The sequence below is a fragment of the Cimex lectularius genome, unplaced genomic scaffold (assembly GCF_000648675.2).
Source record: "Cimex lectularius strain Harlan isolate CLEC.00 unplaced genomic scaffold, Clec_2.1 scaffold114, whole genome shotgun sequence".
In the NCBI taxonomy this organism is placed as follows: domain Eukaryota; kingdom Metazoa; phylum Arthropoda; class Insecta; order Hemiptera; family Cimicidae; genus Cimex; species Cimex lectularius.
In genome coordinates this window covers 674,185-687,144 of record NW_019392782.1, presented here as the reverse complement: position 1 = coordinate 687,144, position 12,960 = coordinate 674,185, and the positions used below count along the sequence as shown (strand labels likewise).

General features: G+C 32.4%; 1 protein-coding gene across 18 annotated transcripts in view; it reads left to right on the top strand.

Annotated features, from left to right (window-relative positions):
- Window positions 1-11,933: 11,933 nt before the first annotated feature.
- LOC106661780 (gamma-aminobutyric acid receptor subunit beta) overlaps window positions 11,934-12,960 on the top strand; it is a 231,158-nt gene continuing 230,131 nt past the window's right edge. For 5 of the 18 annotated variants that reach the window (XM_024227770.1, XM_024227775.1, XM_024227768.1 and 2 more), the window contains exon 1: window positions 11,937-12,106. In XM_024227770.1, coding sequence (XP_024083538.1) covers window positions 12,009-12,106 — 98 coding nt within the window. In that variant the 5' untranslated portion in view covers window positions 11,937-12,008. Of the gene's footprint in view, window positions 12,107-12,960 lie in introns of all 18 variants that reach the window. The other 13 variants (XM_014385439.2, XM_014385412.2, XM_014385490.2 and 10 more) reach the window with 4 other exon arrangements.

Genomic DNA, 12,960 nt, shown 5'->3' with positions numbered 1-12,960 from the left:
CGATATGTATTTAAATTTGTATTTCGATTATTATGTATATTCAAAGGAACCCTTTCGTTGAAGTAATAAAAACATAAAAACCACTAAAAGTTAATTGCCCTTAAAATTAAACGTTTTATACAATTAAGTATCAAAATAATTAATTATTTTGACTTTTTTTTTAAATATCGATAGTAACTTCTTGTATAAAATAACGTAGGGCAATGCTTACAATTAATTTTTCATTTTATTTGTTTTTTCTATTCCATGCATGGAAACAGCGCCAAGCGAATATTTATTTAAATTGCTCTTCGTTTTCCAAGATATCAATTTTTTCATATTTTATTTTCTTTATCTACAACCCAAAATGTAGGGGGGAGGGAATAGAACTGAAACTCACCTTGCTTGTTCCAGTTTTTTTATAAGAAATTTTTTAACCGATAAATAAAAAAAGAATTATTTATTTTAATATTTAATTTCGTATAATTTTTAATTAAAATTGTAATTAATTTTCATATAATATTTTATATAATAAAATACTTACATTTTTTAATCTAGAAATAATTACATATGAAAGTCATTTGTTATTTTTAATTGTATTTAATTTTCATATAATTTTTTTATTCATCTACCTACATACTTACTGAATTCATAATAATCAAAGCTAATGTATGATTCCACAACTAATACCATTTCAATTTTATTACATACACTATTAAAAGATCAAGTTCAAAGATCACATACATCATAATTTTTATATGAAGGAAATTTTACTATTTTTTTTCCATAGGTATCATCGTCAAATTAGCTTAATCCAATCAAAGGTTTATTCGTACATTTATATTATTTAGACCTCATTATGATTTCGATATGTATTTAAATTTTTATTTCGAGATTCAAATTTTTTGCCAAAATATTGAAATATGTAGAAAGTTTGTTGCAACTAAAACTTTATGTGTGCCAAAATTCAAATTATCAATTCTGATTTGTTAAAAAATAAGTCGAATATAAGACAAAACAACATTTCCACATTATTTTCTATCATATTTGAATCAATTATGAATACACTTTTACGCGGGTTCTGAAATAAAAGCAATTCAAAAGCAACATAGTGCAAGTTCAACCGAATGTGTTTTCGTCATATTTCAGAGATACTGTTATTTACACAGCGTGACAGTACGGCTGGAAGGGACTTTTACAAAATGTGTTATTTCGAAAGCGGGTGAGAAACATTTTTCGTAAAATGATAAGCGAGGCAATGTCCGTTTCTTCTGTCGGCACAAATAGCCTTACCCGACCTTGACCGCGGTACTCTTTTACCGGCGTTCACTTTGAGTTCCAGCGGTGTAAGGAGAAAGTTATATGAAGGGTGGCAGGTCAAGGGAGGCCTCTGCGCGTTGGGAAGGACAAGGGTGGCATTTCACATTAGGGCCCTCTTCCCAAGGTGCTGCCAGGTGATATTTTTTCACGGCAGTCGGATCTTTTCAATTTCAAATCGTGAGGAAAGCCCTGTGAAAAAGATCATCCTGTCGGCACTGGTTGAAAGTCGAACCGCGGGAATCATTCTGTTTTATTTTATTTTTTTATTTGTGTTTCAATAGTTTCCCTGAAAAAATATCCATATTTGAGAAATACCCACCACCTGGTTCATTATTTTAAATATTTGAAATTATATAAAAATGAAGCTTTTTTATTTACGTAATATGGTTCCTTTATATACTCGACAACTTTCTTGAAATAATTCAGTCAAAACAGCTTCAAAAAGTTAGAAAATAAACCAAACCAACACGGTAAAATCAGAATTTGCAAATAGTTTTTGAGAAAAACTGTTTGTGAAAATACATTTTTCAAGATGAACAATATTCAATCATAACAGAGGTCATTATGAAATGAGTACCTATTACAATAATGTACTTGTTAAATTCAAATTTGTAACTTGGAGAGCCGAAACTGACTTGGTTAAAAATTGAACTTTTTTCTAAAAAAATTTCTTTACTCCTAGTTTCCAAGTTTATATATATATAAAACAATGTATCGATTAACATTACTTTTTAGCTTTTTGAGCTGATTCTTTTGTCGCGTTTGCATGCAATAGTTACATTGCACGACAGTAATTTTTCCAATTGTCGAGTTCTTAATTTTCTCAGAATTGGAACAATTGTAAAACTTTGAAATGAACTTGAATTGGAAGCGAATAAGAAAGTCAGAAATCATTAGACAATTGGCCGCCTAAATAAGGAAAAAATTTAGTACCAAATCGAAAAGAAAGTGAAGGATAATGCAACAAATGAAATAATTCGGTTAACTTTAAATCTCCGGTTAAACGGTTAAACTTAAACGGTTAAATTTACGTAAAAAATTAAAAAAGATTTGAAAGCAACCTATTTTTTTTTTTTTTTTGAGAACTAAAAATAATATGAATGTTAACCTAATCTTTATACGTATATAAGTCCCCTGGTTCGATTGTGGAAGGAAAAATTGTTGTATTGTATATAAAAATAATAGTTGTTAACCTATGTTGATAGTGAATGTATTTATTAGCGTGAGTGTGTGATGTGAGAGAGACGATGGCGGAATATTGAGTACCTCTGGTTAGTTGTAAAATATCTGTAAAAGTAGTGTTGAGAGTGAATGCATTCCTTTATTCCGCCATCGACCCTCTCATATCACACATTCACACTAATAAATACATTTACTCTCAATACAACCTCGTTTGAATCATGAAACTGCGGCACGGACGCCAAATTCTTTTTCCGGGTATCAGCAATGCTGACGGACAAAACCAAAAAAAGCTTATAATGTTTCATTTTTATTTTATTTTAATATAGACAAAATTACATTTGTATTCGATTAATTTGGTATGAATATACAATGCAAATTCTTTCAAAGCGGGGCGTCGGTGGCTGCGGTTTAGGCGTTGGCACGGCGTTCATCAAGGTAAAGATCCCGGGTTCGAATCCAGCGGCCCTGCATACTTACAAATGGGCATTCTTTCAAAAACACCAGGGTTAATATAAACTCTGCTGTTGCAAACACTCAAAAAAAAATTCTTTCAGAACATCATAATTTCAATTTTGTCGTGTAACTGATTAACACTAAACTGGCTCAACATTAACAAACAAACAATAAATTTTCATGCTTTAATCAATTAAATTTTCTTAAAATTCTCATTTCTTAATCAGTTTTACGATAAATTGAAATTATAGAGTTCTAAAGCAAATCGCCAATACTTTCAGAACGAAGTTAGGAATATTTGAGTTCCTGGCAAAACATTTTTCGTGAAAAGAAAGAATTTTAAAAATTTGTGAAAATACTGTATATCTAAAATATGTTAAACTTCAGTACAGTTGAAAAAAATGTTAATCAACACATTGGATTAATGCGCAAGTCTGGTAAATTATACTAGAATAAGCAGATTCTATTTACGTGATAAATTACTCGTTAAATAAATTCGACAGCCTAACAATAAAAGGGAGTGTTTTTTATAACTATTAATTACAATAAATATATAATCCCTTTAAAAACATCTATATGTACCTGAAAAAGAAACAGACGACTAACTCAGTAAGTAGACAATATTGCGAATTATCAAATCGACCATGACTATAAGTTTTTTCGTATAGGCCTTGAAGATGTCTACAAAGTAAAAAAAATGCATACATTTAAATATTCATCGATTCGTCTTGGATATATGTAATTTTTCTTCAGAACTCGATAATTTTAAATTATCATTATCAAAAATCGTGAGATGCGGTCAGGTGTGATGTAGGTTTCAGAAAAATATTTTCTTTATCGAGCCAACGTTTCGATCTTTATTGAGATCATCTTCAGGGCTCAAAGTGTTTGTCTTCTGTGTAATTGTCCCATTCTTACGTGTCGTGTTGAGAGACTCTCAAAGAATGGCACAATTGCACAGAAGACAAACACTGGAAGCTCTGAAGATGATCTCAATAAAGATCGAAACGTTGGCACGATAAAGAACATGTTTTTCTGAAACCTACATCACACCAGACCGCATTTCACGATTTCTGAATAATTATCGATTAACGGTCACTAATCACCACACAATTAAATTATCATTTAAATGGTTAAATCAAAAATTTAATTGAATAAAATATGAACATTTAATTTTTGTTTGTTGGTTTTTTAAGGGAATATTAAATAACAACAATAAATTTTAAGGTAAATTAAAATTAACTAGTTTAGTTCTGAAAAACATCAATATCTTTAGGACGAATCGGTGAATTTTTTCACACATTTTGAATGTTATTTTTTTATAAAAATATAAAACCAGAAACTCAAATATTCATTGATTCGTCGAACTGAGTTCTGTAGCTAAACTATAGTTGTTTAAAGTTAGGTTCAAATGAAATCAACACAAAATGACAAAAATTTTATATTTATTTAAATTAATAGCTAACTATTATTTATCATTTATTAAATAAAATATTAAATAACTCTGCTAACTTCAACGTTAGAAAACCATTTTAACCACTGATTCGTTTTTGTTTTAAATATAGTAAAAAATAAACAGTTTTTTTATACAACTATTGAAAGAGTGGACAGATAAAAGGGAAAAACTTTCCGATAACAGTATTCATTCAGCCCGATGCTTCGTGAATGGCCGACTCCGCATTTTGAACGTTACCAATCCCTTTTGACTTATCGGAAAAAAGTTTGAGAAGGTGCATGAAACCATACTGAATTAACGTTCTGGTTTCTGTGAATTCAATCATGATATGGATGACCCCCTTTGATGTCGTGCCGCCCACTCAGCAAAAGGAGGGCCACCCCTTTTATGCTGAGCTCACACGGCCTAAAAGCCAACATTGCTTACCTAACTGTCTAGCTTAATTGAATCAACAACTTGACATAAACGATTAAACATATTTATAAGTAATTTTTTAAATTTTAAAAATTTCCTGTATACTATAAATTTTTGAAATTTGTCTTGATGTCTTTATAAAAACAGGTGTCGATTGAAACACCCAGCATGATAAATTAAAATAGGGAGGATAAGCAGACCAACCTAATTTATTTTTTGTCCTAATATTTTTCAATAGGTAAGGCTTATTTCAACACGATATGATGAAATTTTAAAAATATTTTTAGCTTGGTTTATAGGATTTTTATATACAAACCGGATCTTCACCTCAACATAACAATTTGCGATTTGTGCGCAGCAACTCTTAAGAAAAAGCTTATGAATATGTTTTTATGTACATTTTATGAAAAGCTTATGTATATGTTTTTACTAAACTTTTAAAAATTTATCTTTTTCTAAAATAATGTTGTCTACGTGTTTCCTTCATTGAGAAAATGTTACAGCATAATGGGAAATTATATATACAAAAAGCTGAAAGTGGTCGAAACGACTATGGCTTAAAAGGGTTGCTATTTGTTAGGAGTTGTCCTGTAATAAACACTAAGGTTTTTTACATTATTAATTAAATTAATTAGTTACTTTGCCTAATCGGATAAAACACATCACCGTAATTTCCGATTTTTTTCCTCATAAGAAAATCGGTTTATGAATGTATTTATTAGGTTAAGTGTTTATGTACAAGTGGGTGGGTGTGAGTCTGTTGAGGAATATACTGTATGTCACAGCCCCAAACCAAGGTTGTTTTATACATACAATTTTTGAGTGATTGTATGTGAGACAAGGGAGTGACACACCGGTACCAACCAAATTTTTGTACATGTAGCATAAAAGTTTATAATTATTGTGACAGAATTTATTAGCGTTAATGTCGTCGGATCTTCAGCGGAATATCCGCCTGAGACCAGCAAAACTTAAGTTAAGCAACAATATATATATTCAGGGTGAGTCATTTTTTGACGCACCATTGGAAAATCAACGCGGGTGCTTTTAAATCTGACTCGAGGCTTATTTCCTTTGATTAATACGTGAATAAAAGAAAGTGAGTCAATTTTCGGTGCACCATAGGAAAATCAACGTTGGTGCGTTTAAATCTGGCTCAAGGCCTATTTCTTTTGATTTTAACATTAAAAAAAGAAAGTGAGTCAATTTTCGGTGCACTATAGGAAAATCAACGTTGGTGTGTCTAATTATGACTTGGCACATTTTATTTTGTTAGTCTCGTACCAAAAAATAGGCGATTCACTTTTCGACGCACCATTCGTTACAAATTAGTTTTAGTAGTTTGGAAGGAAAATAAACAAAACCAATATTATTAAAACATTTTTGAAACACAATCTTAACATTTAAAAAAAAATTATTCACAAATTAATTTGATTATTGTTTAAGAGTATTTTTTTTCTGGTAAAGTAAAAAAATTAAATAAATATAACAATCTCCTTTTTTCTGGTAAAGTAAAAAAAAATTAAATAAATGTGACAATCTCCTATGTAAGCAAGTCAAAAATGTTCAAAATCAAATCAATTAATTATTGTTAGAACAGACCTCCATTTGCTGCAACACAGTTGCCTAATCTATCGTAAAACGATGATCGGACGAAAAAATACTCTTAAATCTTAATCAGATTAATTTGTGAAGATTTTTTTTTAATTTTTACATTGTGTTTGATTAATGTTTTAATAATATTGGTTTTGTTTATTTTCCTTCCAACCTACTAAAACTAATTTGTAACGAATGTTGCGTCGAAAAGTGACTCGCCTATTTTTTGGTACGAGACTAACAAAATAAAATGTGCCGAGTCATAATTAGACTTGATTTGCCTATGGTGCACCGAAAATTGACTCATTTTCTTTTATTAACGTATTATTCAAAAGAAATAAGCCTCGAGTCAGATTTAAACGCACACGCGTTGATTTTCCAATGGTGAGTCAAAAAATGNCAAATTTAAATACAAGAGTGTTACTTAGTTTCAACAAAGGGAAAGAATTAGATTGGTTTGAGAAATTTGAAATTAAAAAATGTAAAATTGAACATGGTGATAAATGCATTAATAATATAAGAGATTTTGATTTACCTCCCATTTTAAATATGTACATAAATAATATTAAAAATCCAAATAATTAAATTAATTATTTTAATTGTTATTATTTTGATTGAACACCACACTCACTCCATCATTTTTCATTTCGATTAATACTTATCTTTCAAGACAATAAATAGTTTTTTTTTTAGTTTAGTTAATTTTCGTTAACAATGATCGTTTCATAGTGACCGTTTAAAATTTCATACCTTTAAAAGTAGTATATTTAAAGTGTTGTATATTTTCACATATAAACGATAAACCCTGATAAAATCATATAATTATGTCATTATATTATTATTATATCATATGGCATAATTTATAAAATTCCATAAGACTTTAAATGTTTATTGAAATGTACTATGTATAAAATATAGCTAAAGATAAGATATAAACAAAAATATGCGTGTAGGCTATAATTATATAATACACAGTTGTAGCTGAAAATAAATAAAGTAAAAAAAATTAATTCTCTTCAATAAGGTTTATTCAGAATATTGAATATGATCATATGTATAAGCGTAAAACACTCTTACAAAGTCATATAAGGCTCAATTTATATACGAATTGATTAATAGAATTCAATTAAACTTTAAAATATTATTCGAAATAGCTATTTTGTTCCTTAAGGACATGAGAAAAAAAATATAAATACCTGGGTCAGCAGTTCCTCAAAAAGATATTTAGATACACCTGGATATAATCTGTCAGGGAAACTGAAGATGAAAGAAATAAACATCCCCGCGCTATCGTATATATATATATATATATATATATATATATAGGTTTGGCTTTCTGAAATGGTACAGAACTTTCAGTTGTGGGGTGAGGCTAGGATTTAGTTTAAGCCTTGCCCTTTTTTCCTCTTCATTGATAACTCTCACTGTTTGATGGTGGTGTTCGGATTGGCAACATTAAAGTTTAACCACTATTTTTTACTGATGATGTTTTGTTTATAGCCGACAATCGTGTAAAATGTTAGAAGACTCGTGAAAATTCTGTAAATGAAAGGTGGTAGTTTTTTCTAAATTTATAGACGTGGAATCCAACACAAAAAAAAAATATGTAAACATTCTCAATCAGTACAAATTTATTGGTGTTACACTTATATTTTTTGTTTCAAGCATCATATGAACCAGGTGAAGCTAGGATGGTGTCCGCTCGCTTTAAGTTTTGTCAAATGAAAAATGGCAAAAAGGAGGGAAAACTCATAAGGTGGGGTTGAGATGGGAAGTTAGTGTCCGAGTGGATCGAGGTCACGATAGCTCAAGTGGTAGAGCAGCGGCGTATCTAGCCGAAGATCGTGGGTTCGAATCCCGCTCGTGCCATTGACTTTTTTTATCTCAACTAAAAACCTTAATTAATTGTAATATATTAATTGGTCAAGCGGACCACGAAATTAGTGAATTTTATGTTAAATGTTAATTCACGTTTATGACGTTGCACAAATGATTTTTACCAGTCATGTCCGGGTGTGTCCTTAAATTTGGGTACGTGTCCACTCTTCTGCAGACGGTCTTTGTCGATTAATCACGCATCGAAGGACCCTGTGCATTCCCAATTCAGCACAGTCTAAGATCCGTTGTAGCCAAGTAATATCTCCTCTGACTCCGAAAAAGCCGTTTGCCCTCACACAGTTCTCATGTGTAAACCGTTACATTTATTTCCAATTAATTAAGGTTTTGGTTGAGATAAAAAAGTCAGTGTCACGAGCGGGATTCGAACCCACGATCTTCGGCTAAATACGCCGCTACTCTACCACTTGAGCTATCGTGACTTCGATCTACTCGGACACCAACTTCCTGTCGCCGAGAATTCAATAGATTACACGACATTTCAAAAATGGCAAAAAGGAGGGAAAATTCAAAAGGTGGGGTTGAAATGGGAGGTTGGTGTCCGAGTAGATCGAAGTCACGATAGCTCAAGTGGTAGAGCAGCGGCGTATTGAGCTGAAGGTCGTGGGTTCGAATCCCGCTTGTGACACTGACATTTTTATCTCAACCAAAACCTTAATTAATTGAAAAGAATTTATTTGGTCAATCGGACCACGAAACCTCATAGATCTTATATTTATTATTGAGTTTTTTCTCGAGATACCGTACTTTTCGGATGCTTTACGGGCTGAAATGTCATTGTTCATCATATTCTTCCAGCGCCGAATTTAGTTTCCTCCTCGAGACTTCCAAGTAAGAAAAAACTCAATTTACATATAGCGGTGCATAATATTTTTTTTTCAAATATTAAGCAGGTATTCAGGCAATTTTTCGATTGGGCAATGTCAGCCCACAAGTGGGGTGACATTGCCCATGTAACGTCGTTGCAATCACCCGGATAAATCGAGGGTCTGAGTTTATTTTACTATTGACATCTACGGAACAAATAATAAGTTTTGAAACTTACCAATTTTCGATTTTGACTCGAGATCAAATTTTGACGGTCGCTAAAATCCCTTGAGTTTCGAAATAGAACAAAAACAACAGGAACTGATAACACAAACTCAGCTTTTCTCTGTCCTTAGTAATGCTCTAGAGCAGTGGTTCCGAAACTTTTTTGACCCAAGGACCCCTTTTTATAGTCAAAACTTGCCCTCGGACCACCAAGTGAAAAAGCTACACAAATGCATAGTATAAAAATTACAAATTAAAAAAAAATGGTTGAAGAAGTATTTATTGAAATAATAAGTTTTGTTTAAAATAAAATTTAATAAAAATTAACGGCTTGATGAATGTCATGAGATGTTATGAGTGTATTTATGTCCAGCTCAATGTTTGTGAGTACCAACCGCAAATCCTCAAGAGCACTACTTTCTAGTCTTCATCAATAGTGTACGGTTTTCCGGGCTTTGCAATCAACAAAGAAATGTTATAAGAAGCACGCAGTCCATCATCATCTCGCTTAGATGTTGTCCCTATGAGTTGTTGCAATGACGGTGTTTTCAAATATTTTTTCTTTGACTGTTTGAAGAAATGTGTGGTGATTAGTGACCGTTAATCGATAATCATTCAGAAATCGTGAGATGCGGTCTGGTGTGGGCACTCTCAACACGACACGCAAGAATGGCACAATTACACAGAAGACAAACACTTTGAGCCCTGAAGATGATCTCAATAAAGATCGAAACGTTGGNAAGTTAAAGTTCAAAATATTGTACGTATAATCGTTGTGCTCAGCCCGCCTACTGAAAAAACGGCGCTCCATATATGCTAAACCGGCGCGACTGAACGGTTGTTTGGGCTGCCTACCGAAGCAGCCGTACAGAACTTTAAAACTTTTCTTTCAAAACGATAAATTGTTAGTATTAATTCAACTAATAATTTTTCATAAACAATGTTTAGAAATAAATGTACAACATTTCATACGCTTTATTATAGTTTATTCATAGTATTTAATATTATCACATATAATCGTTAAATACTGATAAAATTCACATAATACTTAATTTATTGTCTATTGAATTAAGTTACAAAATTAAATAAGATTTTAAAATATTTGTGAAAATTCCTATTTCGTTTCTAAAGGACTATGAAAAACAAAAAAGCAAAATGAGGTGCAATTGAAAAATAGTTAAAGTTCAAAATGCATACAATCGTTGGGCCCAGCCGTACAGAACGTTAAAACATTTCTTTCCAAACGATAAATTGTTAGTATTAATTCAACTAATAATTTTTAATAAGCAATGTTTAGAAATAAATGCATAAAATTTAATACGCTTTAATATAGTTTATTCATAGGATTGAATATTGTCACATATAAGCGTTAAACACTTAATAATACTTAATTTATTCTGTATTGAATTAAGTTATAAAATTAAATAAGACTTTAAAATATTCGTGAAAATAGCTATTTCGTTTCTTAAGGACTATGAAAAAAAAAGCAAAATGTGGTGCAATTGAAAAAAATTTAAAGTTCAAAATGCATAGGATCGTTGGGCTCAGCCGTACAGAACGTACAGAACGTCAAAACTTTTCTTTCAAAACCATAAATTGTTAATATTAATTCAACTACCAATTTTTAATAAACAATGTTTAGGAATAAATGTATAAAATTTAATACGCTTTAATATAGTTTATTCAAACATAGGATTGAATATTATCACATATAAGCGTTAAACACTGATAAAAGTCACACAATACTCAATTTATTGTGTATTGAATTAAGGTATAAAATTAAATAAGACTTTAAAACATTTGTGAAAATTGCTATTTCGTTTCTTAAGGACTATAAAAAACAAAAAAGCAAAATGAGATGTAATTGAAAAAAGTTAAAGTTCAAAATATTGTACGTATAATCGTTGTGCTCAGCCCGCCTACTGAAAAAACGGCGCTCCATATATGCTAAACCGGCGCGACTGAACGGTTGTTCGGGCTGCCTACCGAAGCAGCCGTACAGAACTTCAAAACTTTTCTTTCAAAACGATAAATTGTTAATATTAATTCAACTAATAATGTTTCATAAGCAATGCTTGGAAATAAATGTTTAAAATTTAATACCCTTGAATATGGTATGTTTAAAATTTCGAATATTTTGAACATTTAATTGTTAACGTTGAATAATAGACGTTGTTTTGTGCATTAGTTCATTTAAAAAATTCATTAAAACGTAAAAGATAGCTATAAAATCTTTTTCTCGTAGATGTGACACGGTAATAAATTGAAAAGTATTCTTGGTTTGATATCTAAAAATTAGTTGTATATAATTGTCATGGTTTTTGTAAATCTTCCTTGTCCTGGGGGGCGGTGCATCATCCTAGAAGAGGCGGAAGTCTCCTGACATGGGTTTGCTCTATTTTTAAACAGTATTTCGATGGTTGGACAGAGAAAAGGACTCGAATGACCGAGGAGGCTATTAGGGCTATTTGCAAGTGGCCTGTCAGATGGCAGGTTGCAAAACCAGGAGGACTTAATAATGAACATTTAACAATGGTGATAACGTAGAAAGGGTGGTGGGGAAGGAGTAAAGGAACAAACAGTGGGGGTAGCTCCTGGGCTAAGGATCAATACAGCTTGGCTGAAATATGGTGGGGGTAGACACCACCCAGCCAGTCTAGCAATGGACTAGCTCGCCATCATGAGGTCTGCCCTCGCTTCATGGGCCTTCCTCACAATCGCAATCGCCGCAACCCTCATCGCCCCGAGTACACGTGCACCATTCGCACAAGCAGCAGCGTAAGTGATAAACAATTATTTTCAATTAAATGACAATTTTCCATACCAACATACAGGGAACTCGGAGGTGGAGGGCAAATAGGGGTGAGAGTGATGTGAAATGTGACGGTGCGAAATCGGAGAAAAAGTGCCGGGAAAGGGTGGTCAATTGAGGGGTGACCGCCCCGGGGAAACAAAGGCCGAGGAGGTTGCATTGCATGTCTGCTTATGTCGACCCCTCGTGTTAGCTATCGCCACCTCCCCCCACAGTTCGCGTTCGGATCGCCCCGGGGTGAACCGTCAATCTTTGCCCCAAAGACGGAAAGCTTCAGGATGTTTATTTAAAACGCGTTGAATTATTCACTGGATACAGCTGATCCTCGGCCAATTAGTGCAAGTCATTAGACGAGCCCGAAGATGTAGAATTACATGGGAGGCTTTTACCTTAACGACCCAGGACCATTGTTGTAGCCCCACCCACGCTTTAGCAACAGCTTTTTATCTCGGAACCTGAAACCAAATCCCAAACAAGCTTTTCATAAAACAGAATAATCTTTTACTAATACAATACGAGCGTAATATAAACCAGCTCGCCCTATCGACCGTAGCTACTAACCTTGACTTTTTAACACATTAATAGTCTATTTTTTAAAATATTGTTTTTATTTTATTTTAGAAAATTAGTTAATGGACAGAAAGAATAGGAGAAATAACTAAACGGTGTGGAAATATAAAAGCTGGTGTTTTCCAGGCTAGCGTTATTTGCAGGGCGTGCCCGCTCCTGAGTACATTCTCGCACAATCCCCTGGACATTTTCAAATTCAACCAAGTTCCAGAAAGCAAATATGCATTGCGCGGATACAGTGGCTTTGTGA